At 44.1% G+C, this 26,196-nt stretch overlaps 1 protein-coding gene across 10 annotated transcripts in view; it reads left to right on the plus strand.

The window, feature by feature from the left end:
• Ttll5 (tubulin tyrosine ligase like 5) overlaps positions 1 to 26,196 on the plus strand; it is a 248,179-nt gene that overhangs the window by 7,768 nt on the left and 214,215 nt on the right. For 8 of the 10 annotated variants that reach the window (XM_036206323.1, XM_036206324.1, XM_036206327.1 and 5 more), the window contains exons 3-7: positions 47 to 153; positions 11,832 to 11,914; positions 13,374 to 13,480; positions 17,998 to 18,128; positions 25,237 to 25,319. In XM_036206323.1, the coding sequence (XP_036062216.1) occupies positions 47 to 153; positions 11,832 to 11,914; positions 13,374 to 13,480; positions 17,998 to 18,128; positions 25,237 to 25,319 (511 nt within the window). Of the gene's footprint in view, positions 1 to 46; positions 154 to 11,831; positions 11,915 to 13,373; positions 13,481 to 17,997; positions 18,129 to 25,236; positions 25,320 to 26,196 lie in introns of those variants that run through there. The other 2 variants (XM_036206328.1, XM_036206331.1) reach the window with 2 other exon arrangements.

Consider the following 26,196-nt stretch of genomic DNA (forward strand, 5'->3'; position numbering starts at 1 on the left):
TTACATTTTGAGCTGTGAATTAATGAAGCGTCTTCTATGCCTGTAGGGATCACCCATGTATCATGTGGACTGGAGGCTGCAGGAGGATTCCAGTTTTGGTTTTCCATGCTGAGGCTATTTTGACAAAGGACAACAATATTCGAGTAATTGGAGGTAGGTGTGATCTCTCCCATAGAGGGAAGAACTGAGTGTGACCCTGGACACTTTAGAAAAAGTCAGTCTGTCACACAGACGGGGAGAGGCCTTGGCGGTGAGAACATGCATTGGGTTGTTACTTGAAATATTATTCATAGCTTCTTAAATTGTTTCCTAAGTTTCTCAAAATTATGTGTATGTTTATTTTTCAAATTGTAGTTATTTGCACATACCAGAACTTACCATTTTGACTATTTTAAATTGTAGAATTAATTGGCATTTATTCATTCACATTTGTCACAAGTGTCTAGTTTGAGGACATTTTCATCCACAAAGTAAGCCCTCTATGCATTCAAGCGGCCCTTCTGTCTCCCTCTATTCCACAGCACCTCGCAACTACCATTCTCTCTGTTTCTGTGGATTTTCCCATCTGGTAGATTGCATATAAATCAGTGCTTCTCAACATGTGGCTTGAGACCCCTTAGGCAACCTCTGTCTCCAAAAGTATTTACAATTACCAGTTATAACATAATAAAATTACGGTTATGAAGTAGCAACAGTTTTTTTGTTTGTTTGTTTTTTGAGACAGGGTTTCTCTGTGTAGTTTTGGAGCCTTGCTCTGGACCTTGCTCTGTAGACCAGGCTGGCCTTGAACTCACAGAGATCCGCCTGGCTCTGCCTCCCGCCCGAGTGCTAGGATTAAAGGCGTGTGCCACCAAACGCCTGGCAACAAAAATAATGTTCTATTTGGGGTCCCCACAGCATGAGGAACTGTAATAAAGGGTCGCAGCGTCAGGAAGGGTGAGAACCACTGATGGAATTACACCGTACATGGCCTTTGTTTCTGGCTTCTTTCATGTAGCATGTTCTCACAGTCCATTACCATTGGCACTTAATTATTCTTTAAAAATTTATTTTTATTTTGTATGTATGAGTGTTTTTCTTACATGTCTGTATGCACTCCATGTGTGTCAGTGCTCCTAGAAGTCAGAAGAGAGATGGAGCCCCTAGTACTGGATTTAAAGATAGTTGTGAGCCACTGAGTGCATGCTGGGATCTGGATCTGGGTGCTGTGCAGATCAGCAAGTGCTCTTCATTGCTGAGCTCTCTCCAGGTCTTGTCTCTGCCTCTGAGTATGGGAATGGCATGACAGCCACCCTCAGCTCATGTTAAGTTTTGAAATGGGGGACTGGATTCTTGGTTCTTCTTCAGGATTGTTTTGGTTGTTCAAGTTTCTTTGTACTTCTGCCTAATTTTAGGATTAATTTGGCCGTTTCTGTGCCTTTGAGGTGTGGACGGATTGAGCTCTGAGTCCCACGGTTAAGCTGTAGCTGCTGCCAGAGCTTATGATGATGTGGATCAGCACTGTTGTCACGGGGAGTGGCAGAGTCCATACTTGTGTTCTTGGTCATTAGTTCATGTCTCAGTGTGGGCATGAAGTGGTGCGTCTTGGACAGATCACTTCAAGTCTCTTTGCCAGGCTCACTGATAGTTAAATGGGGACAGTCTCTGTCTTGCAGGTATCATAGGATCAAATGAGATTGTTTAATGTCTGGTACATAACAGGCCATCAAAACTTAGGCTGCTTATTCCACTTGCTGAATAGGGGCTGCTCTATTTTTAAATGACCTCATAATAAGCGATTTCAGAGAGAACTATAGACTTACTTTTGGGATTTGAATGTTCCTCTCTTCCCAAGGGTCCTTGTGCTCTAATCCCCTCAGCAAGTTGCTAGGTTACCTTTTAAAGGGACAGGATTTATTCATTTTCCTCTTAGCCTTTATGACCGAAGACTGCTGAGAAAATCCCTTAAATATGATTTGACCAAAATACAAATGTGGATAAAGCAAGAAGTAAATAAGTAATAATCCCCTCAAAACATGCTTCCTTTGCTCTGTTTGTCCCATAACCAACCAACCGACCAACCTTTGTATTCCATGGCAATAAACAGACCCCTCCTCCCCCTGGGGTAACTTCCATTGACTGGAAAATAGCATTCATCAGCACTGTCATCCCACAGTTCAAGCTGTTAGTGTTTTCTGCAACTCCCGAGTCGTCTTCATTGATTCCATAGATAAAGGGACTGCTGCTTCCTGTCTGTAGCTAGCGTTATGGAGGCTAAGGCAGGAGGATTCTCAGTTGGAGGGCAGTCTGGGCTTCGCAGCAGGACCCAGCTGGACAGACAAAAGAAGGAAGGAAGAGCTTTTAAATTTGTCTCATTAGTTGTTCTGTTTTTCCATACGTTCTTGAAGGTTTATTTTCACCTTTTATGTAAATGAGAGTTTTAGTGCCTTTTGTCAATGCATGCCTTTTAAATTTTTTTTTTTTTTTTTTTTTTTTTTTTTTTTTTTTTTTTTATGAAACGCTTTTTTCCTTCTCTAAAATATTCGGTCACACAGTCTGCTCGGATCTTAAGTAGTTAAAGCCCTCTGAGAAGTTATCTGGGGCATTAGCTATGTCCTGCTGATCCCCTAGTGTTACACGCTGCCTTCACAGTTCTCTGTATCTGTTGAAAGCTTTAATTGGGTTCTGTGTGGTTTCTATGCTTTTTTTTTTTTTTTTTTTTTTTGGTGAAATACTCTAGGAACATGGCTTTTCCTCCCATATTACGCCCTCCCTGATTGTATGTACTTTCACATGTAAATAGGTTTGGTTTTTAGTGTTAACACAGGTATTTTCAACTGAAAGTAAGTATCTCATAGAATGAGCATCGTTGTATAACCTTCCCAACATGTCCATTTAGTGAATTTGTATTTTTGCAGACTAGCACTTGAAGTGTGATACAAGCTACGTATGTAATTTTAAATTGGAAAGGTGAAATTAGCTTTCATAATTTATTTTATTTAACTCCAGCTAAAAAATACAATACTTTTTCAATAAAAAATTGCAATATTTTTATTGAATATGCTTTTCATATTTACAGCACTATCTCAATTTGGTCCAAAATTCTTTCTGGAGGTATTTGACCTGCGTTAGACTTCATAAACATTGTAGTTGAAAAAGTCAGTTCATGGCGTTGTTTCATGACTGTTTTCTAACGTTTGTTTGTTTGTTGAGACAGGCTCTTGCTTTGTAGTACAGGCCGGCCTGGAACTTTGCAGCCTCTGGTCCTCTTGCTTTTTGTGTTTTGGTCCTGGGGATTGAACCCAGACCTTTTATCTGCAAATCATGCTCACTGCCACCAAGCCACACCCTGGCCTATTTTCTAAAGTTAATCAGGCATGCATTTCATTTATTTTAAGTTTATGTTTGATACAGAGTTTTGAATAGCCCATGCTGACCTGGGCCTTGATAAAAGATGACTTTGAACTTCCGCTCTCTTGTCTCCATTTCTCAGTGTTGGGATCTCAGACTTGTGCCACCACACTAGTTTATTAAGTATTCCATCTTAAAAATTGAAATTTAGTCAGTTAAAGTGAAGAAAAAGAAAAAGAAAAAGCTCTGGTCCTTTGTTATTCTGGTCACATTTTAAATGTCAGATATGGTTGGTGAATGCTGTTCTGAAACCTCTGGTATAGAACTAATTTTTTGATAGCAGGGCACAGCCATTGAAGCGTTCATTCTGGTCTTTTAAAAAAGTATTTATTTATAATGTGAGTAGAGAGAGGCTGCATGGTCAGAGGACAGCTTTCAGGCGTTGATTCTCATCCACTGTGTGAGTTCCTGTGATTGAATTCAGATGGCTGGGCTCTCTTGCTGGCTCAGTGAAAATCAAATGTATCATTCTCTCTTCCTTCTGGGTTCCCATGCTGTAGCCTGGGCTGGTTGTAAGTTCTAGATCCTCCTGCTTCAGTCTCTCAAGTGCCGGGATTTTAGGTGTACAACAACATTCACAGCCCCATGTCATTTTTTTATTTTTTGTTTTAATTTTATGTTTGAGTATTTTGTCTGTACGTGAGTGCACTGTGTTTATGAAGTGCGGGTATAGGCAGAAGACCTCCTGGATCCTAAGTTACCAGCTGTTTTTAGCTACTCTGTGAGTGTTGGGAACTGACCCTGAGTCCTCTGCAGGAGCAGCTAGTATTCTTCCCCACTGAGCTACCTCTCCAGCTCTGCCTCATGCTATGTTTTAGGGATGTCAGCATTGTCTGAGGTACCTCCATGCTTATGCTTGGTTCCTTGTTTTTATCTGCTTTGTTGTGGCCATCCTTGAACTAGCATTTCATGTTGCTTCTTGGGGGTACAGGAGAGCATTTAGGGAAGCTGAAATTTCAGTCCTGTGGTAGAACTGATGGGTAGGTTCTTCAGAGGTTGAAAAGCAGGGTATTTGGCAGTTTGTTGGTTGACAAAGGATCAGGTCTTTTGTTTTGCCGTGGATGAATACAAGGGCGCAGCTGGTTCTTCTTCCTTCTTGGGCAGTTGGGAGGGTTCAGTTTGCAGTTACAATTCTAGCTTGTGTGTCTGGGGGAAGAGAGAGGAGAGGCTGAGAGGGAGGGAGGAGAGTGAGAACACTTTCACCCCTTTCATTAAGCCCGCAATGGAATGAGTGATACCCATCCCGTTGGAGATGGCAGTTTGCTTTACTCAGTCCACAGACTTAAATGCTAGACCCTCTCAGAAATGACTATATGTCTGGACATACTGTTGCTCAGTCACATCAACACTATTAAAGTTAATTGTCCTGGGGATGGCAGGATTTTAGAGAAAAGCTTAGTAATCTAGATTTATGGTTTTTTTTTTTTTTTTTCCCTGTTTTCAAAGCTAATTTCTAACTCACTCCCCTAAGTGGAGTCTGGGGAGATGGCTTAGTAGGTCAGAATGCTTGCAGGCATGAGGGACATAAGTTTGAATCCCCAGCACCTACATAAAAAGCAGCATGATTGTGTGCTGCTCTGGTACCCCAGCACTGTGTGGGGGCACAAACAGGATTATTAGGGCTTGTTGGCTACGAGCCCAGCTTCAGGTTTTGTGTCTCAAGGGAATAAGGTGGAGGGTAATAGAGTAGGACTCCTGACTCTGGCCTCTGGGTACTCTCACTAGTTCACACATGTGCATATATTACACATATACTCCGTAAAAATACATACACAACAGCCTTCTGAAAAGAAAAATAATTAATTTGTCATATCAGATATACAGCTTACCTTGTAAGATACCAAGTATTAAAATATACAGCTTTATTTTACTATACACTTGTTTTTTATTTTACTGTATAAAATAACTTTTACAATGTTAACAGCTGTTCTGGAGCTCCCTAGAACACTTGTACCTGTCCTGTAAGGTAACTCATGTTACTGTCAACTCCATTTTACAGGGAAGGAAACTGAGGCTAGAGAAATGACATAGTTGATGAGAGAGTCCAGGCAGGAAGTGTTCCAACCCTGGCCGCTCTGCTCTAGTACCGTCCTCTCTTACTGTTTCTTCTGTTGCCCTCAAGTAAGAGTCTCTCGTTTCCCACCCACCTCCAGTCACTTCCCAGTGGTCGGTGCTGACTGAGGCAAGCACAGAGGTGGGTGTCATTCTTGCTTCCAGCTTTTGTTGGGATAAGGTCTTGCTGTGTCCTTCAGACTGGTTTGAACTCCCTTCTTCCCGCCCCAGTCTCTTGAGTACTGATCACAGGCACAGGACACCTGGCAGGCTTGTTTTGGTTTTGTGCATGCAGAAGTGGAGGTGTTTGTGACTGCGGTCGTGATAAGTAAAAGATCTCAATTTGCTTTCATTTTCCTAAATACCTTTCGTGAACATCTTTAGGCAAGATGAAAGAGTATGTAGTCTTTGTCTATGTGACATGAGCATTTGGCCGAGGTAGCTTCAGTCTCTGAGCTGTTAGAGAAGTAGCTGGGCCACTTCCTGTCCTAATTCCTTTTTCAGAAGGCAGCTCCTAAGAGCTGGGGCCCTGCCGTGGTACGGAGTGGGCACTGGAACCCTGCCATAGAATGGAGTGGGCACTGGGGCCCTGGCGTGGGACAGAGTGGGCACTGGGGCCCTGCCATAGAATGGAGTGGGCACTGGGGCCCTGCCATAGAATGGAGTGGGCACTGGGGTCCTGCCATAGAATGGAGTGGGCACTGGGGCCCTGGCGTGGGACGGAGTGGGCACTGGGGCCCTGGAGTGGGATGGAGTGGGCAGCACTGGGGGATGTTTCTTCCGACCTTCAGCCCTGTGCCCCTTCCCCATTGCTGCGGTTTATCCTTTGCAGCTTTTTGTTCTGCTTTTTTCTAGTCAGGATCTGACCAAAGATGACATTTGTCATTATTTCTTCTGTGTGTTTTACCCTGCAGCTGTTTCCCAAGCTCTTTGATTTTGTCCATCATGGTCTTTCAAAAATTCTGGGCTTGTTTTACAGATACTCTTTATATTTTAAAGTGGTTTTTTTTTTTTTTTTTTTTTTTTGGTTTTTTGAGACAGGGTTTCTCTTTGTAGCTTTGAGCCTTTCCTGGATCTCACTCTGTAGACAAGGCTGGCCTCGAACTCACAAAGTTCCACCTAGCTCTGCCTCCCTAGTGCTGGGATTAAAGACGTGCGCCACCACTGCCTGACTTTTATATTTTAAAGATTCAAATTTTTATTAACTTTGAGAGAGAGGGGAGAGGGAAGAAGGGGGGGGGAGAGAGAGAGAGAGAGAGAGAGAGAGAGAGAGAGAGAGAGAGAGAGAGAATGAATGCCATGGTGTGCATGTGTAGATCAGAGGGCAAGTTGAGGGAAATCACATCTCCCCTTCCACCATACGAGTCATGGGGATTGAACTCAGGTCTTTAGGCTTGGTGACAGGTAAGGTACCTTTACCCTCTGAGCCGTCTTGCCAGCCCCAGGTATTCTCAGGTTTGATAATTACTGTCCTCTGTTCCACATGCTTAGATCCAGATTTTTCTGACTGTGCAGGAATTTGGTGAAGTTGTGTGCTTGCCAGTGTATCACTGAGGGAAGCACATGGCTGCTGCTGTTTGTTTTTACTCTTTACTCAGCTCCCAGATAAATCACACATGGAGGCTTATTTTCAGTTATCAATGCCCAGCCTTAGCTTGACTTATTTCTTGCCAGCTTTCCTTAACTTATTCTGACTACCTTTTGCCTTTGGGCTTTTCCCGTTCTCTAACTTCTGTAAATCTTGCTCTTACTCTGTGGCTGGCTGTGTAGCTGGGTGGCTGGCTTCTGGAGCCCTCCTCCTTCTCTGGCTGCTAGATCTCAGCTCTCTCCTCTCAGATTTCTCCTTCTATATAGACTCTCTGTCTGCCAGCCCCACCTGCCCTTTCTCCTGCCTTGCTATTGGCCAGTTCTTTATTAGACCATCAGGTGTCTGTCACAGGCACAGTAACACAGCTTCACAGAGTTAAACAAATGCAACATAAACAAAAGTAACACGCCTTACAATAATATTCTACTACAATGGCATTGTTTTGTATTACTAGTGACTTCGAGTTTGGTCATTTGGTTAAGATAATGTTCATCAGATTGTTTCTTTGTGAAAGTGTCTCCCCGACTTTTTATAAACACTCCTGGAGTGATACTTTGAGATGTATGAGCATCCTGTCTCCCAGTAGTCCTTTCCTGTACCAACTGATGCTTATCTGAGTCACTACTCTTAATGGTTTTTGTAAACTGATATTTTTCTATGTTTTTGTTTACATTTATTGGAGTGTGTGTGTGTGTGCGCGCGCATGTTGTGTGTCTGTCTTTGCAGAGGCCAGAGGAAGACCTTAGGTGTTTTCCTCTATCATCCCACACCTTCACAGCCTCTCGCTGAACCTCAAACTTGTCATATGTCCAGTGATCTCTGGAATCCATTTGTCCCTTCCTCCCAGTTCTGGATTAAGCATGGAGAGCCATGCCCAGCTTTTATGTGAGTGCTGGATATTTGAGCTCACATTCTGTTTTCACAGCAAGCCTTACTCACTGAGCCATTTCCCCAGTCCTACAAAATTAATTAATTTTCTTTTGAAGTAGGGTTAGCTCAGACTGACCTTGAACTTGATATGTAGCTGAGGATGACCTTGCGTTTTTGTCTTCTGAGTGCCAGGATTATAAACGCTTTACCGTCACACCTGGTTTATGCGGTGCTGGGGGTCTAACTCAGGGCTTCGAGCTTGCTAGCATTCTACCAACTGGGAGCTACACCCCCAGTTCTGTCTACATTTATGAGCTGCATTTTTCTGTAACAAGAGTTTTTCTGTTGTAGTGGGCAGAATATCCCCCCCCCCCCCCCCCCGTGCGCTCCCCCAAAAGACGACCATCTCCTCATTCCCGTAACCTGGGACTGTGATGTATTCAAAGGGGACTATGGTTATAGATGGAATTAAGGTTCCTCATCAACCCACAAGATCAGGAGAGAATTCAGAAGTTCCTTGGAGGCAAGAAGAGGGTGAGATTGACAGGCTGTGGGAAGGACAACTTACTTGTTGTGTGCTCTTGGGGGCTCAGGGTTGGAAAGGACAGTGGCCAGCCAAGGACTGGAGCACCTAGACATGGCTTATTAGGAGGAAGGTGTGTGGAGGGCTCCTTTATCATCTTGAGGAAGGCCATGTGTAAGGGACCTGCAGGATTCTTTAGAACATTTACCAACAAGTAGACTGACAGCTTGCCCTGAAGGGAACAGCATCCAGAGGAAACGAAGCTCCTGTGAGGCCACCACATTCCACAGATAAGAAACGTGATGACAACCCTGCTCAGCTGCAGACAAGCGAGAGGCTTACTCCAGAGGTGGAGCCTCAGACCCACAGGCACACTGCAACTCACAGAGCTCCTCCTAAGACCTGGACACAAATGCCAGTTTAACTTGCCAGATTTGAATCTATAAATCCATACTGGGACTCTTTTTTTTTTTTTTCCCCCATCTTTAAATTGTCTGAATTTGAACCAGCCTCCATGTAGCTGGAGTTCTATTTATTGTATTTGTGGAGCAAATAGTTCGTTGCAAGGCCACTGGTGGAGAGCAGTTTTGTCCCAAGTGCATCATACTAATATAGATGATGAGATTTGAGAATTTTGAGCTGATAAATTTGGATGAGAATTTTAGACTTTGGGTTGAGTTGATGAGGATGTTGGGATGGGTTGAATTTATTTTGCATGTGAGAGAAGTATGGAACCTGTATATATAAACCTTTATGATAAAGGGGAATTAAAGTTGCTAATTGGTTGACCTTCCAGTTAGAGGATTACCCTGGATTAGCTCAGAGTGTCCAGTTTAATGCCTCCAAAGGATTCCTTAACATGGAAGGAGGAGCTAGCAGGGCCAGAGTGATACAAGGTGGAAAAGACTAGACCTGGCATCATTACCTTTGAAAAGCAGGAGCACAGCCACAGAGCCCTGAGTGAAAGGCAGGAGCACAGCCACAGAGCCCTGAGTGAAAAGCAGGAGCACAGCCACAGAGCCCTGAGTGAAAGGCAGGAGCACAGCCACAGAGCCCTGAGTGAAAGGATGCAGGTGGCCATTGGAAGCTGAAGCATGAAGGACCCAGAGCTCACCCGGAGCCTGCAGAAGGGAACACAGCCTGAGTGCCACAGCCTTGCTTTAGACTGACTGCTGGGGCCTGTGTTTCGGTGGGGGTGGCAGGCTGCACGTTTGTGTTTAAGCTGCCCAGCATGGTTGTTACAACAGCAGAAGCAAACCAGCACACTGCCTCCCTGTCTTGTGTGTGGGATTTACGATTACTTTTGTAGTTGCATTACAATCTATCTGTTGCTTCGTCACTTATGTTAGATTGTCTCAAACTTGTCCCTTGAGAGCCCACTCAAGCTTGTTGTGACATGCTTCTAATCAGTTCTGAACATCTCTGTCTTCTGGGTTCAGCAGGATGGTACAGGCCTCTCAGCTTACACTCTACACTGCTCTTGACATTCCTCTGCAGGAAAAAAAAAATGCATAGGCTTCTGCCCTGTTCTTCTTACAGTGATGTTGTAAAGACAACATAATGGGGCTGCTCGGAAAAGCTTGTGGTTGGGGTCTAGAAGAAAGTCTGGCTTGTCCACACCCATCTTTATGATTCAGCTTTGCATAGAGTGCATACCAAGGGTTATAGTAGGCCCCCTAATGTGTCTGTGGGAGCAGCAGGGATTTATGAAGCTTTCCATATAAATTCTTAAAAAACATAGTTGTCTTTGATGATGGGGCTGAACATTGTTCTGTCTGTTTGCAAATATCTGCACTGTTCTCATTCAGAAGTGTTTAGGATGCAGTCCTTTAAAAGTACTGGTCTGGTCTGGAGCCAGATGTTCAGGCTTGTGCCTGTGATCTGAACACTTCGGGGACTAAGGCAGGATTGTCAATCCAGTCTAGCCTGAGCTGGAGTAAACTTTGTCTCAAAAAAAAAAAAAAATAGCAAAAAGAATTTCCATACAATTCTTAGCTAACATTCTCAGTTTGTAGGGGCATATAGAAAGATTTAGTGTCATAAGCACAGAGTAAATGCTCACATGATTACAGATTTTTCTGTCAGACAGGGTCAAGGCAGACGTTCTGTCTCCAGGGGCCAGTAGGAAATGTTCACAAGGGCAGGAGGCTAGTGCCAAGCTGGACTGGTAGTGTGGGCCTGTCTTAAAGGGGCAATTGGAGGTCCCTGCTGACTTCTTCCTATTGGAGAGACCTCTGGTCGAAGATGTCTGATAATCTGCATTTGAGGACATAGAGGGCTGTCTGGAGCAGGGGCCCTTAGCCTTTTAAGGACAGTGGACCGACTTCTCAGTCTAGAAAAGTCTAAGGACTTTTTCCCAGAGTAATGATTTTTAAGATGGAAAAGTAGACAAATGGTTAGAAAAGAAATGAATTGTATTGAATTGTAGTAGTTAAAATATTAAAAAGACAAATAGCTGGATGTGGTGGTGCATGCCTCTAATTCTTGAGTGCAGGAATACATGTTTGAAGCTAGTATGGACTACACAGCAAGTATTAGGCCAGCCTAGGCTACTGGTATAGCCTTGTGTCAAGAAACTAAAAAATAAAAATGTCACCCAACCCCCAGATTCAAGACATACGTAGTTTTTCTTAGTGCACTAGTTTGCTAACTACCATAACTTGTAAGTACTGTGAACACTGTACCAACTGTGAAGTGAACTTAACACCTAGTGTCTCTGGTGGCAGGGCCACAACACTCTGCACTACCTGCTTTGGTTGCCTACACTCCTTATGGAAAGCATTGGTTTGTTTGTTTGTTTGTTGTTTTATTTTTGAGACAGGGTTTCTTTGTGTAGCCCTACTGTCCTGGAACTCAACTTTGAAGACCAGACTGGCCTTGAACTCACCGAGATCTGCCTGCCTCTGCCTCCCAAGAGCTGGGATTAAAGGCGTGTGCCACCGCCGACTGAAAAGAATTATTAAATTCCACCTGGAAACTAGTGAAAACAAAGATGATACAGGTCTGCTCCCCTTTCTGTATTGAGTTAACCCCACCATCTCTTAGCTTAAGAACTCTTGCTTTCTGGCTGGCAAGATAGCTCAGAGTATGGAATGCTTGTCCTGCAGGCCTGAGGACCTGAGTTCAATCCCTGGAGCCCAAGGAAGGGAGGAAGGAACCAGCTGCACAGAGTTGTCCCGTGTCCTCCACACACGCCTTAGTATGCACAAATCCCCCATCACAATACAATATTAAAAATGCATTTAAAGGAAGCCTTGGCTCTGAGTATCCTCAACTGATTTATAGTTACTTTAAGGACAGCAGTATAACACCATTGAGTGCATCAGTCAAGTTTGCATGTTGCTGTTTATTTTTGTCTTTGCAATTCAACTTTCTGGCTACTGAACTTGATTCTGTATTTTTGTTTAGAACGTTATCATTTGTCTTATAAGATTGTGAGAACGGACAGTCGCCTGGTGCGAAGCATTCTGACAGCCCATGGATTTCATGAAGTAAGCTCATTTTTATGACCTCACCTCACCTGATCGCCTCAAAAGCTGAAATCCTAGCTACCTACCTGACTCTATCCATCCGCAGAGGCCGCGCTAGGAAGCGCATGGGAGCAGTGATTAGAGGCTCTGCAGAACTTGGTACTACCAGCAGTTTCTCCTTGTGGGACATGGGAAGCATTTCCACAGCCCCCCCCCCCCCACACACACACACTTCTTGTGATGATCTTAGATTTGGGCAGAGTCGCCCATCAGAAGTTACCTGATTGATATCTCTTTGGGGTTCTTTGGTTGCACAAAACAGAAGCAGACCCTGTCACTGGAACCAAGACAGAGTTTCAGAGTGCTATGGAGAGGGTGGGTGGCTCATGGAAGCAGAGGCTTCCTTAGAAGGGGAGAGGCCACAGCAGCCTGGGGACTGAAGGGCAGGACTCTCTAGTTTATCTCAACACACTGCTGTGGAAGTTACTGGGCTCCATTCATTGTCCTTGTGCCTTTCTCTGGTGATAGAATTGTTGGGCCAGCTTAGGTCATGGATCTGGAGTGGAGAAGAGGGTGGATGGGTGACTGGCAGGTGCTTTCATATCCAGGAGCAAGTTAAGTTATCCCCCAAAGAAATCTGTGGAACGGGATGTTGTCATTGAAAGGGACAGGTACAGATGCTACACAGTCCCCCACCATTGAGAGACCACTGATGAAAGTCTGGTCACTAGCTGCTTATTCTAGGTAGGTTCCAGAGGGGCACTTGGGGACCTCATACTGTTCATGTCCTGTCTCGGTGCATTTCTATCTCCAGCATCTGTCACTGTCCTAGTGTGTTACATGGGCAGAGTACACAATTAATGGTGAATGGACAAATGAATTCTAATGAATGATTAAAGAAAATCTAAGGCTCAAGACTTTTTCTTAGATTTACTGTTCTAGTTTTTAATTACATGTCTGTGTGGGTATATGCATGAGAGTGTGGGTGCCTAGAGAGGCCAGAAGCATCAGCACCTCCTTTACCTGGAGTTGTAGGAGGTTATAGACCACCCAGTATAGGTGCTGGGAAGTGAACCTAGGTTCTTCCCAAGAACAGTACATACTCTTAACCACCGAGTCCTCCAGGTCTGGCTTTAGTTTTGATCTACAAGGACATAAGGGAGGTCTGAGAAAAAGGAGTCTGGAGTGCAGTTTTGAGGCATACTGTAACATGTAAGTGTATTAGACATCATTGACTTGTTCAGAAGGGTTGATTTATTTTATTGTTGTATTTAGGACCTCCCTGCTCTCCCTTTCTTTAACCCTCATTACATTGTTTGCGTGCTACTCTGCTGCAGTAATGGGCTTGTACATAGTAACTGGGTCATGCCGAGAGTCCTCTGTAGATGAGAAACCATTGACCTTCTTGGTCACTGCTCCTCCGGAGACAGGCTGCTGCTTATTTTCGTTTGTTTGTTTTCCATGTGTCTTCTGTGACTAGGTTCACCCGAGCAGCACTGACTATAACCTGATGTGGACAGGATCCCACCTGAAGCCCTTCTTACTTCGAACCCTTTCTGAAGCACAGAAAGTTAATCACTTCCCCAGGTAATGGGCCTCTAGGTGATTTGCAGCATTTGTAGTGTTTAAAGGTAGCTGTCCTTGGAACGTGTGGCCAGAGGAGAGGTGTCATGGTCTTAGGGGAATGGAAGAAGAAGGGACTTGCCAAGTGCCATAGCCCATACTGGAGGCTGAGGCATGTCCCTGGGAGGTGGAGACTCTTGAAGGGCTATAGTGATGTGAGAGGTTTTAGAGACATTTCCCAATGCTCTTTCCTCAGGTTGAGGTTGTTCATAGCGTCTTCAGTGGGGGAGGTCTCCTTTCTTACCTTTCTTTCACACATTTTCCTTCTACTAAAGAATGTCTCAACTCCTATCTTAATATGCTGCACTGTCCTTGGGCATATAGTTTTAGGGTTCCAAACTAGGTGTGATGGCACATGCTCATAAATCCTTGTACTTGGGACATAAAGCAGGAGGCTAAATTCATGCTTACCTTGGTTTCAGAACAAATCAAGTCCAGCTTAGACTATCATAGATGAAATTCTAAACGGTCTTCTTAAATAAGAAACACAGAGCCAAATGCAGAGTTAAAAGCCCAGAGATCTGAGCAGTAGCCAAGAGCTAAGACCACCTTGTCTTATCACTCGCTGCTGTCCGTCCCCTGAGAGAGAGAGACCTTCGTCCTGTGTCCTGTCTTTTTATTGCCTTTCTGTTCTGCCTTCTCATTGGCTCTAAACCCAACCACATGATTTCTTCACTGTCTGTCTATACAGATCTCCAGGTCTCTATGGTTGGTACTGGGATTAAAAGTTCAGGCCACTTTGCTTTGGATGTGTCCTTGACCACAGAGACTCTGCCTGCCATTTGATCAGATTAAGGGCGTGTGCTACCACTGCCTGACTCCTGCTTGTGGCTCTCTGTGACCTCTGATCTCCTGGCAACTTTATTAACATACAAATAAAATCACATTTCAGCACAAATAAAATATCACCATAGAAAAAAAAGAAGAAGAAGAAAATTAGGATCCCAAAGACACAAAAAACAAATTGAGATCAGATTCCATTGACAGCGTAATAATTCCTCCTTATGTGAGGGTGATTTCCATGTTTGTTTTACAGATTTGGGAGATAACATTAGTTGTTGTAGCCAGTCTTTCCCTGTCCCACCAGCCAGCTTCCAAATAACAACACTGAGACTTATTATTAATTAGGAAGCCAGTAGCTTAGGCTTGTTTCTAACTAGCTCTTATAACTTAAATTAACCCATATTTTCCAGTCTGCGTTCTTTTATGTGGCTTGGTTACCTGTACTCTGTATTACCCGTGTTGCTTCCTCTGCGTCTCCTGGCATCTCCTCCCTTCTTCCCAGTGTTCTCTCTGCCTGGAAATCCTGCCTAGCTATGGGCCGTCCAGCTTTTTATTAAACCAATCAGAGTGACACATCTTCACAGTCCACAAAAAGATTATTCCACAACAGGTTGTCAACTGATAGATCATTAATTTTAATGACAGATCATTTTGTGTTTGTTTATTCTGGAGCAGAGTCTCATTCTGTAGCTCTGTTAAATAAAGTCTCAGATATTTAAGGTATTTGATTCTTATAGTCTGAAATTTTGAGTATATTTATAAAAAGTCAGGCTTAAACATCTTTTTTATTTATGTTCAAAATCTGTTTTAAAACATATTTTATACTTGTAAATCAGGTTTTAAAAAACCCATTTGCAATAAAGATCATAGATGTGAGTTCTAAACATAAACCCCACATAAAGGAAATCGTGAATGATCTTTGCTTAGACAAAGGTTTCTTAACAAAGCTTGGTGCATAAAAGTCAAAACACAAGGGGACTTCACCAGAGTGGGAAACAAATCATAGTCTGGAGAAGTATCTTTGAGCTTGTCTCTGATTAAGAGTTTGTATCCAAAGTATATAACAAATTCTGATAACTTAGTAGTAAGAAAACAATCTTAGTTTTCAAAATGGAAAAAAGATTTAGTGGATACTTTGAAGCATGTGCGTGTGTGTGTGTGTGTGTGTGTGTGTGTGTGTGTGTGTGTGTGTGTGTGTAGTTAAACGAATTTATAAAAATAGGGAAAACATTAAATGGATATGTCAAGGAAAATTTATGTGTGGTCAGTTAAAGATATTCAATATCATTAGTCATTAGTGGAATACAAATTAGAATCATATGAGGCACTGATACATATCTTTAAAGTGGCTTTAAAAATCAGACAACACTGAGTGCTTCTAGCTGGGATGCATGGTGACTAGCAGGCTAGTACATTGCTGGTGAGAGTGCAAAATGGTGTAACCACCTTCGTTACCTGGAAATTGTGAAATATCTTAGTCTTGATTTTTATCTATTAGAATGTGTGGCATCACCAGAGTGTCTTTTTGTATGCTAATCAATTTCCTGTGACTGGCAGGCTCTAGGTGGTTTCAGGATGTTCACAGGCTATAGGAAAGGCTAAGTCCTGGTAAGAAGGTTGCCGTTCAGTCTGCCCCTCAACCTTCAGGAAGGCAGGGAAGGGTTGAAGTTTTAACATGATCACCAGTGACCAGCAACTTAATCAGTCATACCTACTTAGTGATGCTTCCATTACCAGCCCCAAAGGACTAAGTTTGGAGAGCTGGAGAGCTGAACATGTGGAGGTCCTGGCAGGTACAGTCCCAGAGGGCAGGCTGCTCTGTATCCCCTCCTCCACATCTCATCCCACGTACATGTCTTTAATCTGCACTCTTTGTAATACGCTTTACAGTCAACCAGTGTGTGTTACCGAGTTCAGTTGTCTCCTCATGCAGACTCATGAAACCCAAAGGAAAGGTTGGGGGTAGCTGGTCAGAAGCACAGGTAAAACAATCTGCCACTTGGAACTAGGGTCAGCCTTGGGGACTGAGCCTTCATCCTGAGGGATTGGACACCACCTCCAGTAGACGGTGTCAGAACTGAATTAGAGGACACCTAGGGGTATCTGCAATGGCATTGTTGCTGGCAGTGGGAAAGCCCCTCTCCCTAAGCTGGTGTCAGGGGTGTTGAGTAATTATGTGGAGCTGCGAGTGGAGACTAGGAAAACGCTTTGGTATTTCCTCTATATCTCAGAATATGGTAGGAGAAACTGAGCCTGTTTTTCCAGTATCCCCAGAATAACCGCTGGCAGTTCTTATAAAGTTAAACTCGTACTTCTGTGGTGATTGTAAAATGTGTAAATTCTTTGACACTTCCTTCAAAAGGTTGAGCTAAATTTTTCTGTTCTTGAGTGTCAGCTAGACTTAGTGATTTGCCTCTAACAAATGGAATGTGGTGGAAGTGGTGCAGTGCCTTGTTGGAGACTAGGTCATAACAGACATTGCAACCTATTCCTCAGATCAGTGGGCCTAGGAGAAGCCAGCGGCATGTCCTGAAAGTGTGCAGCCTGTGGAAGGGTTCACCTGAGGAACTGAAGCCTCTCATTGGCAGCCAGCTCAGTACCAGTGAGCATCCTGAGCAGTGTGTGCTCCATCCTAGCTGGGCCTGATGACAGCAGTGTAGGCACACATCTGGACTGTAACCTCATCAGATGTCCTGATGATGGCAGTGTAGGCACACATCTGGACTGTAACCTCATCAGATGTCCTGATGATGGCAGTGTAGACACACATCTGGACTGTAACCTCATCAGATGTCTGATGATGGCAGTGTAGGCACACATCTGGACTGTAACCTCATCAGATGTCCTGATGATGGCAGTGTAGACACACATCTGGACTGTAACCTCATCAGATGTCTGAGACAGAACTACCCAGTTCTCTCATCCCACATTGCTGGCCCACAGAAACTGACATCATAAATGTGAACTACTATTTTAAGCTGCTATATTTTGGGGTTGTTTATTATCTAGCAATAGATAACTTGGTAAACACATAGCAGGCCCACACCTGGGAAAATGGAAATGTTTGTATAAAAATTCGATGTTTATATGAAAGTCTATATGTAAGTGCTTTCAAGCAACTTTATTCACAATCTTCTCTAAACTGGAAGTAATCCAGATGTCCTTCAACTGTTGAAAAGATAAACAAACTTGTGGTATATCCATACCACAACTTATACTGAGCACACAAAAGAATAAAATACTGATATATGCAACCAATAGGGATAAAGCTGAGATGTTTCATGCTCAGAAGAAAGGATACATAGTACATGATCCTGCTTATCTGGAAAGAAGTGAAAACAGATGTTTGCCCTGTGTCTGGCAGCGATTGAAAGAATCGACTGTAAGGGAATTGAAGCTACTTTTGGATATTAGTATTGTCCTGGATTTTGATTCTGGTGGACACTACCTAATCAGCACATCAGAATTACACATGAAAAATGGGGGATTTTATTCTACATGTGAATAAATCTGATAAAAAAATGTCTATTTGAGGAAAATGTTTAATAAGGCTTTTGGAGTGGCAGCGTGATAGATTTGGGATAATCTGTCTTCAGTAACTGCTTTAGAACTCAGTGCTATGAGCTCTTCACAGTGTGGTAACAGGAAACCTTTGTAGGTATAATTCACTGAAACGGGAAAAATTGCTTGCTTTGCAGGTCTTATGAACTAACCCGGAAGGACCGACTATACAAAAACATCATTCGGATGCAACACACGCATGGATTCAAGGCTTTCCACATTCTCCCTCAGACCTTCCTCCTGCCAGCTGAGTACGCCGAGTTCTGTAGTAAGTGCTCATGGAGGGCGCCCTAGCACCTGGACTTAACGTTGCTGATCTTACAGCTAGCTGGGGCCTTCCAAATCTTTGAACAATTTGTGCTTAATTGGGAAGAGCAGTTGTAAACATACAATTTAAATTACTTATATTTGGATGGTGCTCTTCTATGTTTAATTTGCAGTAGGGTGACAGTAATAATTTATGTAAGGACACGTTGGTGTCATCCAGGCACATCCTGTCTTGGTTATTTTTGCCCGTTTGTCTCTTCATTGTTGAGAGTCAGTACGTGTTGAGGCATCTTGTCCCTGTGAACTACACGTTTTCTTGGTGGTGTCTCTTCTCCGCTTCCCACTCTATCATCTTGCTGCCTTGACGTTTGGACTTAGGTCCTTTGGAGAACAAGTGTCGTGTCTTTAAAGTCTGTACTTGCTCGTAGGTCTTTTGAGATGGATTCACTGTGTGTCTCCAGCTGGCCTAGAAGTTGCTATGTATGTGCAGAGTTCCACCTGCTTCTGCCTCCCGAGTGCTGAGACCAAAGGTTGCCACCAGGGCCAGCATCATATCTTTAGTTGTTAAGCGTTTGGGGGTATCAGTCACTCTTTTTTCTTTGAGTTCATACTAATAAAAAGTATGCATAGGCGTCTAACGGGGATCTGAATGTCAGTTGAAGTGCTGGTAAACTAACAGAACATGCGGCCTGACTCAGTCTGTAATGGATTCTGGTTTCTTTGGCCTCACTGAACTTACCTTCCCGGGCCTGGCTGAGCAGCTGGGTTGTTTACAGCTCTCTCCCTCACACCAGACTCTGACTCCAGTAGGTGTGATGTAAGGAGAGTCCAGGGCACAGGGCAGGTGGGCACATGTGAATGGCAACCATGATCATAGGGTAATGGTGAAGGACCTGAAGGGCTCCTAATACTCGTCCTAAAGTGAAACCCTCTTGAAGTTTGAAGGAATCAGATTGGAATTTCTTAGTTCTCCGCTGTGGTCCTCCCACCCCGGAGGCAGGGGCAGAAGGATGGCTGGGCTCTTGATAGAGGATGGCACAGGGTGAGCTCCACTGACACCTCCTGCCTGCCGTGTTGCAGTGGAACTGTGTCCTCAGGCAATCATCCTAATCCTTACAAGTTCTGCTGTAACAAACTGAACCTGAAAGACAGACCGCCTCTTTACCAGCGCCACCACATTTGGAGCCAGCACATGCAGGCAAGTGATGTTCCTGAGCACCAGTGCAAATCACTCCTGTTACTGCCCGAAGACCACAGCAGGAAGAGCAGGGCAGGAAGGATGTGCAGTGAAGAGGGATCCTCTTGCAGGATGCCAGGCATTCTGAGCTGCTGGTGCAGGGTTTCTGGCTTCTGTTTGACACTTAAAACCATGAATGAAAAGTCCAGTGTTGTCAGGCCAGTCGTGTTCCCAAGTTAACCATGGTGGAGCAGAAAGCTGCCTTTTCATACTAGCCATTTCCTCTTCAAAGAGACAATCCTTTTGTTCTAGAATCTCTTTCAAAGACCCTTCTCTTTCCTCGGTGTCCCTCAAACACATGCAACTTCGAAATTCTGTCCATTGTTAACTCGCTTAATTGACTGTAGGCAGTAGGAGATTTTTGAGAAGAACAGAGATGAAAACACCAGCCAGAAAAGCACCCATGGAATAAAGAAGCCGAGAGAGAAACGTGATGGTGGTTTTGAAGGTTATTGCAGCAGAGTGGTTAAGAGTTGTTGGTGGCTTGAGCGATGTAGTGAGTTGGACGGCTGTGAGTTGATAGAGTAAAAGGGCAAACAAGATTTATTAACTAGGGCTGGAGAGATGGCTCAGCGGATAAGAGCACTGATTGTTCTTCCAGAGGACCCGGGTTCAATTCCCAGCACCCACATGGCAGCTCACAACTGTCTGTAATTCCAGTGCAGGCAAAACACCAATGCACATGAAATAAATAAATTAAAAATAAAAAAGGAGTGAAAAAAAAAGATGTATTAACTAGATGTGAGGAGTATCAGGCTAAAGGTCCAAATAGGCCTCTGAAGATGTGAGTTGGAGAAGCTGTGAGGGAGGGGCTTTGGGGGTAGTGAGGGTGGTTGCCCAGGCTGGCCTCAAACTCCTGGGCCCTAGCAGTCCTGCTTCAGCTGAGACCACAGGTAGGAACAACTACTGTCCCACTGGGACTTGTAAGTCTAAGCAAGAATATAACCAGGAACATACAAGAGGAACTATTTGCAGGAAAGAGGAGTGTTCACTTGGACGTGGTGTTCATTTGACAGTCATGGGGGAAAGCATGCAGTGATGTTTCATAGACAGCTACAAAAGCAGCTCTGAGTTTGGCTAAAGATACCGATTCTGGAGGTTCCAGATGAAATTGACGACCAAGAGACTCAAGAAGACAGAGAAGCTGACCCACAGAGAGCCAGGAGGAAAGAGAGATGGTGGAAGAACATGGGAGGGAGGTCTCAGAAGAGGTGTGGCTCAAGTTAAGGAGTCAACTTCAGAAAGGAGCTGGGTGTGTCTTCCCTAAAAGGAGGGAGGGAAGAAGGCCCAGTGCTGGCCGGGTAAGACTTGGCATGGAGAAGAAAGCGTGCTAGGTTCATGTGATGAATTCCCAGCATGCCTAGAAAGGAGGGTGGTATGGGCTTATGCCAAGAGTGAGGGCAAAGTGTGGGTTTGTGTTTCTTAAATGGGCAGAAAGGTCCTGACAGGGCCTTTGACAGGATTGAGCAGGATGTAAAGCTTTTCAGAGACACTGGGAAGATGAGCCAAGGTGATCTCAAGATGTTTAGCTTCTTGCCATAATAAGAAAAAGTCCTAAGTTCCTATGTGGAAAGATTGAGCCCAGGAGCCAGTCACTGTAGCCAGAGAGATGAAAGCCTGAGGGTCACCTGAATTGTTCGGAGTCATCAGTGAGCAGGGCTCAGAGCACACAGCACAGATCCTCTAGGTTCCTGGAGCCTCATTTCCAGTTAATGTTTATTAGAACTGAAGGTGTGTGACCCGAGACTACCTCAGCCATTTCCCTCAAGCAGACAGCTGTGAGGCAGGAAGACGAGGCTGACAAGCAGAGCTTCCTCCTGGAACTCTGTTCTGTGGCATCTCTGCTGATGATGGAGGCTGAGAAATAGTTCTGAGGTGTGAACACAGTTGTGGTATCATGCAGTTTAGTGCAGACATGCAGAATGTAAATTTCTGGGACCATAATTTTAAAAGAGATCTTAGCAAATGAGATGAAAGCCGTCATTCTGAAGATAAGACTATGGAGTTTAAGAACAGGCGGATCTCTGTGAGTTCGAGGCCAGCCTGGGCTACCAAGTGAGTCCCAGGAAAGGTGCAAAGCTACACAGAGAAACCCTGTCTCGAACTCCCCCCCACAAAAAAAGAACAGTGTCCAATAGCGTCATCACTGAAAACTGAAGCTGCCCCACTCCTGGCTGAGTGTCCTTTCCACTGTAGTGACCTCGCTGTCAAAGTTGTCTATGATGTCTTCATCCCAGCAGACTGCTCCAACCTCTGCCCTGCTTTTGCCTCCGATTTTCTTGCTCTTTTTTTTTTTTCAAACATGTGCAAAAGAAATAGACCTTTGTTCTAAAATGTCACAAGTCAGTGTGAAAATGCCAGCACAGAAGATGGATCCTGACACTAGAACTCACAGACCATGCCAAGAATTCAAATTTTTTAATGAAAAAAAACAAAAAAAACCAAAAAACACAACCTGTTTTCCTTGCAGTACTGAGGATTGAACATAGATTCCGTGCATGCTGTGGAAGTGTGCGACCACTGGGCTACCTCCTGAGCCTAGAACGCTAGCTTCCCAGAAAACGAGTTCACCAAGCAGGCTCGATTGAGCAGCATGCTGGTAGCAAATGCTGCATGTAGCTAGACTTAGCCTCCTCTGAAAATGAGTTTTCACTATCTGGTGGAGCCGTGGAGGGTACTGTCTCCAGGCAGCTTTGGCCATCTTCTTAGGCGTTTTATAGCACCCAACACTTCCTCACTCCGAGCGTCTGTAAGCTTGTTTACTGTGTGTGTTTGCTAGCCTACACTTTGTGAGGTAGAAGACTATTTTCCTACTGTCTATTCCACTCTAGGAAACTACTTGACAGATGATGAATGTATGGCGCTTAGAAAATTTATTTATTTTTTTTAAATTTTTATATTAATAGCTTCTTGTCTTAGCTTCTCTTATTTTGGTGTGGCAAAATCCCCTACAAAAGCAACTCAAGAGAGAAAGGTGTATTTTATCGTATAGTTCCAGAGGACATAGTTCCCGGTGTGGGAAAAACTGGTAGGAAGGACGAGGCTGTGGGAGGAGCAGGAAGCTTACAGTCAGGAAATAGAGTGAACAGGAAGTGGGACTGGGCTGTGAAGCCTCAAGGCCCACCCCCAGTGACTCACTTCCTCCAATGAGGCGCTACCTCCGTGAGGTTTCCATAACTTTTCCAAACAGTGCCACTGGCCGGGGACCAAGTGTTTGAACTGAGCCTATGTGGGACGTGTCGTATTCAAAGCACAACGTGCTCCGTCTCATTGCTTCCTCAGAAATCTGAGGGAGACACCTTGTGTTTAGTGGCCTCATTTTATTTAGATTTAATTTTTTTCTCGGATGTAACTATAAATCTTTCTTCTGTAGCACTATTTTGATGTGATATAAATTAACGTTTTTTGAAAGAGTAATATATTTCCATGGTGTAGAACTATCTAAAACAGTAACCAGGGGAGAAGCCTCTTTTTTTTTTTTTTTTAATTTATTTTTATGTGTATTGGTGTTTTGCCTGTGTGTATGCTTGTGTAAGGGTGTCAGGTCCCAGACAGTGGTGAGCTGTCACGTGGGTGCTGCGAATTGAATCCGGGTCCCCTGGAAGAGTTACCAGTACTCTTAACCACCGAGCCCTGTCTCCAGCTGCAAGAACAAGAAGCCTCTTTTTGTTCATAGGTCTCTCGGCTGCCTCCCTGGGGCTAACTGGTGCTTGCTGCTAGTTTTTTGCATGTCTTTCTGGAGATGTTCCTGAATGTCTGGAGTGTGTGTGGGTAGGGAGGGAAGCATTCAGTAGCTATTGCCTTGGGCTTTTTTCCCTTCCGTGGATCGTTCAACATCAGTTAATTAATAATATTCTCATTGTGTATGCTTGTTGAAGGTTCTCTCGTGTAGATCAGGTGCCTGCAAATGCAGCCTTTGAGTTATTCTGTTGAAGTCAAGATGACTGTAGCTTTGTGGCATATGGGAATGGCATGAAATTCAGTGTACAAATGAGGTTCCGTGGGAACATAGCCACTGTCCTTTGTGGATTATCTGTTTTTAAGCTGCTGCAATAGAGTTGAACTCTTACAACAGAGTTTGCAGCCCCTCATGTAGATATGATAGAGTAAATTAATCTCTTGCTTTTATAGCATAGCATGGGATAGCTTTGTGTGTGTGTGTGTGTGTGTATAAAGTGGGATTTTTAAAGATTTACTTTTAAATTCTTTGTGTGTGTGTGTGTGTGTGTGTGTGTGTGTGTGTGTGTGTGTGTGTGAATGTCAAGTGTATGCAGGCATCTGAGGAGGCCAGAAGAAGAGTCCCTGGCATTGGAGTTCCAAGAGGTTGTGAGCTACCCAACATGGGTGCTGGGAACCAGACACATCCTCTGGAGGAGCAGCAAGTGCTCCTAGGTGCTGAGCCGTGTTTCCAGCCCCTGTACATGTTCTGCACACTTAGGAACAGAGGTAGAGGATACAGTTCTAAACCTACTTATATCTGAATGCTTTAGATTCTGCATGGTACTTTTTCCTTTGGCTACTCATTCTGTTGAATTCCATCCAGGGAAAAGGCAAGATGGGGAAGGGTGGACAGAGGTGTCCAGGTCCCTCCCCTGGTCCCCTTCAGGTAAAGTGGGTTGTGGTACTGACAAAGACAAGTCCCTGTTTGGGGGCATAAAAACCGCTTTGACTCCTGCCGAGGGGAGAGGGAAGGGGAGGCCGAAGGGGAGCCCGGCGGCGAGTGGTTTGGGAAGATATGGTGCCCTGGGGCTGGGGCTGGTGCCAGGCACTCGGTTGCTGGAGTCCCGAGGTCTGCCTGGGTGGGACCCTGCTCAGAGTTAGGGGCCATTTTGTGTCTCACGTGGGAAGAGCAGAGGTGCACACTCAGATGGCAGCACTTGGCCTTTTAATAACTCAAACCAGAGACCATAAACTTGAGGGAACTTTATTGGGTTTATGCTTTTGTGTTCGGGATAAAATGATGTTATTGTGATGTAAAACAGCTGGGCATTTGAGAGGCCCAGAAACACTTTCACTCCCTTGATTTTCTTCACACACCACACTCTCTTTCAGAGCAGAAAAATAGCAAGAAACCAGTACCTCAGTTTTCAGCTTTCCCTTACCCTTCCTTTCTTCCAGACAGTGGGTGTGGGGGTTCATCAGAAGAAGAAAGGACTGAGGCAGAGTGGAGACTGCCACCAGCTCTCTCTTTGCTGGGGTTTCCCTCAGCAGTACACCACCCCCATCCTAGGACATTCCCCAAGTGGAAGGCAGAGCCCTCGGGCTTCTCCCAGACCATGCAGGAGTCCTGGGGAGACTCAGTGCCAGCTTTTGCTTTCTCTTCTTACGGCCCGAAGATACTCGCAAACAGAACTGAAGCCGGGGAACATACAGACCCCTCATACTTGTAAATCATAATGCTTCCTTGCCCTAACACTCTGCTTGGTTTATGAGTTGTGAAGAATTATTCACAGGAAGTAACTGTATTTGGAGATAAAGTAAAAAACTCAGTTGTCTCTATCTCCTGGCAGTCCTTCAGTTAATGAAAATGCGATTTTCAGTTTCCTGAAGGTTGTTTTTTGGTAACAGACTAACATTCAGATTTGACCTTGTTTCCGTCCTTATGTAAGAAAGAGGAAATAGCAGAAGATAGACTATGTGAGTAATTTGCTATCCTCTTCCCCGTCCCTCTTTTTCCGTCTCTTCCTGCCCCATCCCCCTTTTCAAGGCTTCTCTGAAAACATGGATGATGAATTGTTGCCCCCAGCTGGAGATCTGGAAGGTTCTTTGGGTACCTAAGAGATTACTATTGTTGCAGTTGAAGAAAATAAACTCATGCGCCTTCTTCTCTTTGTTTTTCTCTTCTTTTTTTATCTCCCAATATTTTGAGCAGATTCATATTCAAAGGACCGGGGACCTTGGATAGTAAAACCAGTGGCCTCTTCCAGAGGGCGGGGCGTCTACTTGATCAACAATGTAAGTATGCAGAGAAGGGCAGACCTGGCACTTCGGTGAGCCGTATTTCCTTCTGCACTGAGCTCAGAAGTGAGTGGAAGCTGGGTGTGCACTGTCTGCTGCTCACTCTGCTGGGAGCCTCCTTCCTTGCTGGGACACACTTAGTCCCTGGCCAAAATGCCACTTGCTAGATGTGTTTTGGGGGGGAGGCAGGCAGCCTTTTGTATTAGCACAAAAGAGGAGTCTTCTCCCAGCTGCAAGCACTGAGCTGTCTGTCCATCAGCACGCTCTACACAGGTGTGCTGTTCTTTGTAACAGCTGCCTCTATCTCCTTCTCTTCCTTCTCCCGCTCTTCTCTTTTCTCTTGCTTTCCTTCAGAAGCTGCCAATAGCTTGATCCTTGGCAGATTCCTTATTAAATGTTGTTTGAACAATTAATACAGGACAGCTGCATGGCTGAGTGGTAAGAGGCCCTGTCTAGCATGCGTGAGACTCGGGGGTCAATCCTCAGTGCCATAATAATAGTAATAATAATAATAATAGACTCTGGGGTCAATCCTCAGTGCCATAATAATAATAGTAATAGTAATAATAATAATAATAATAATAATAATAATAACAACAACAACAATAAAAACAGCAACAAGAGTAAGTAAAATAAAATGCCAACTCCAGTCTCATTTGCTGGACTTCCCATAACACAGTTGATTTTATATTTCTTTTCTCAGATTCTTACTAGATTTGGTAATTCCCGTTTTACATTTATTACACGCATATCACCCCTACCTGTCCGTCCATAGTCCATCTCTTAAGTTAAATTGGTTTTAGATTTTATAAGAGTTGTATAATATTTACAATTCTTTTTAATAACTGATTTCTCCCCCTTTATAAGTTTATTA

This window comes from Onychomys torridus, chromosome 14 (genome assembly GCF_903995425.1).
Source record: "Onychomys torridus chromosome 14, mOncTor1.1, whole genome shotgun sequence".
NCBI lineage: Eukaryota > Metazoa > Chordata > Mammalia > Rodentia > Cricetidae > Onychomys > Onychomys torridus.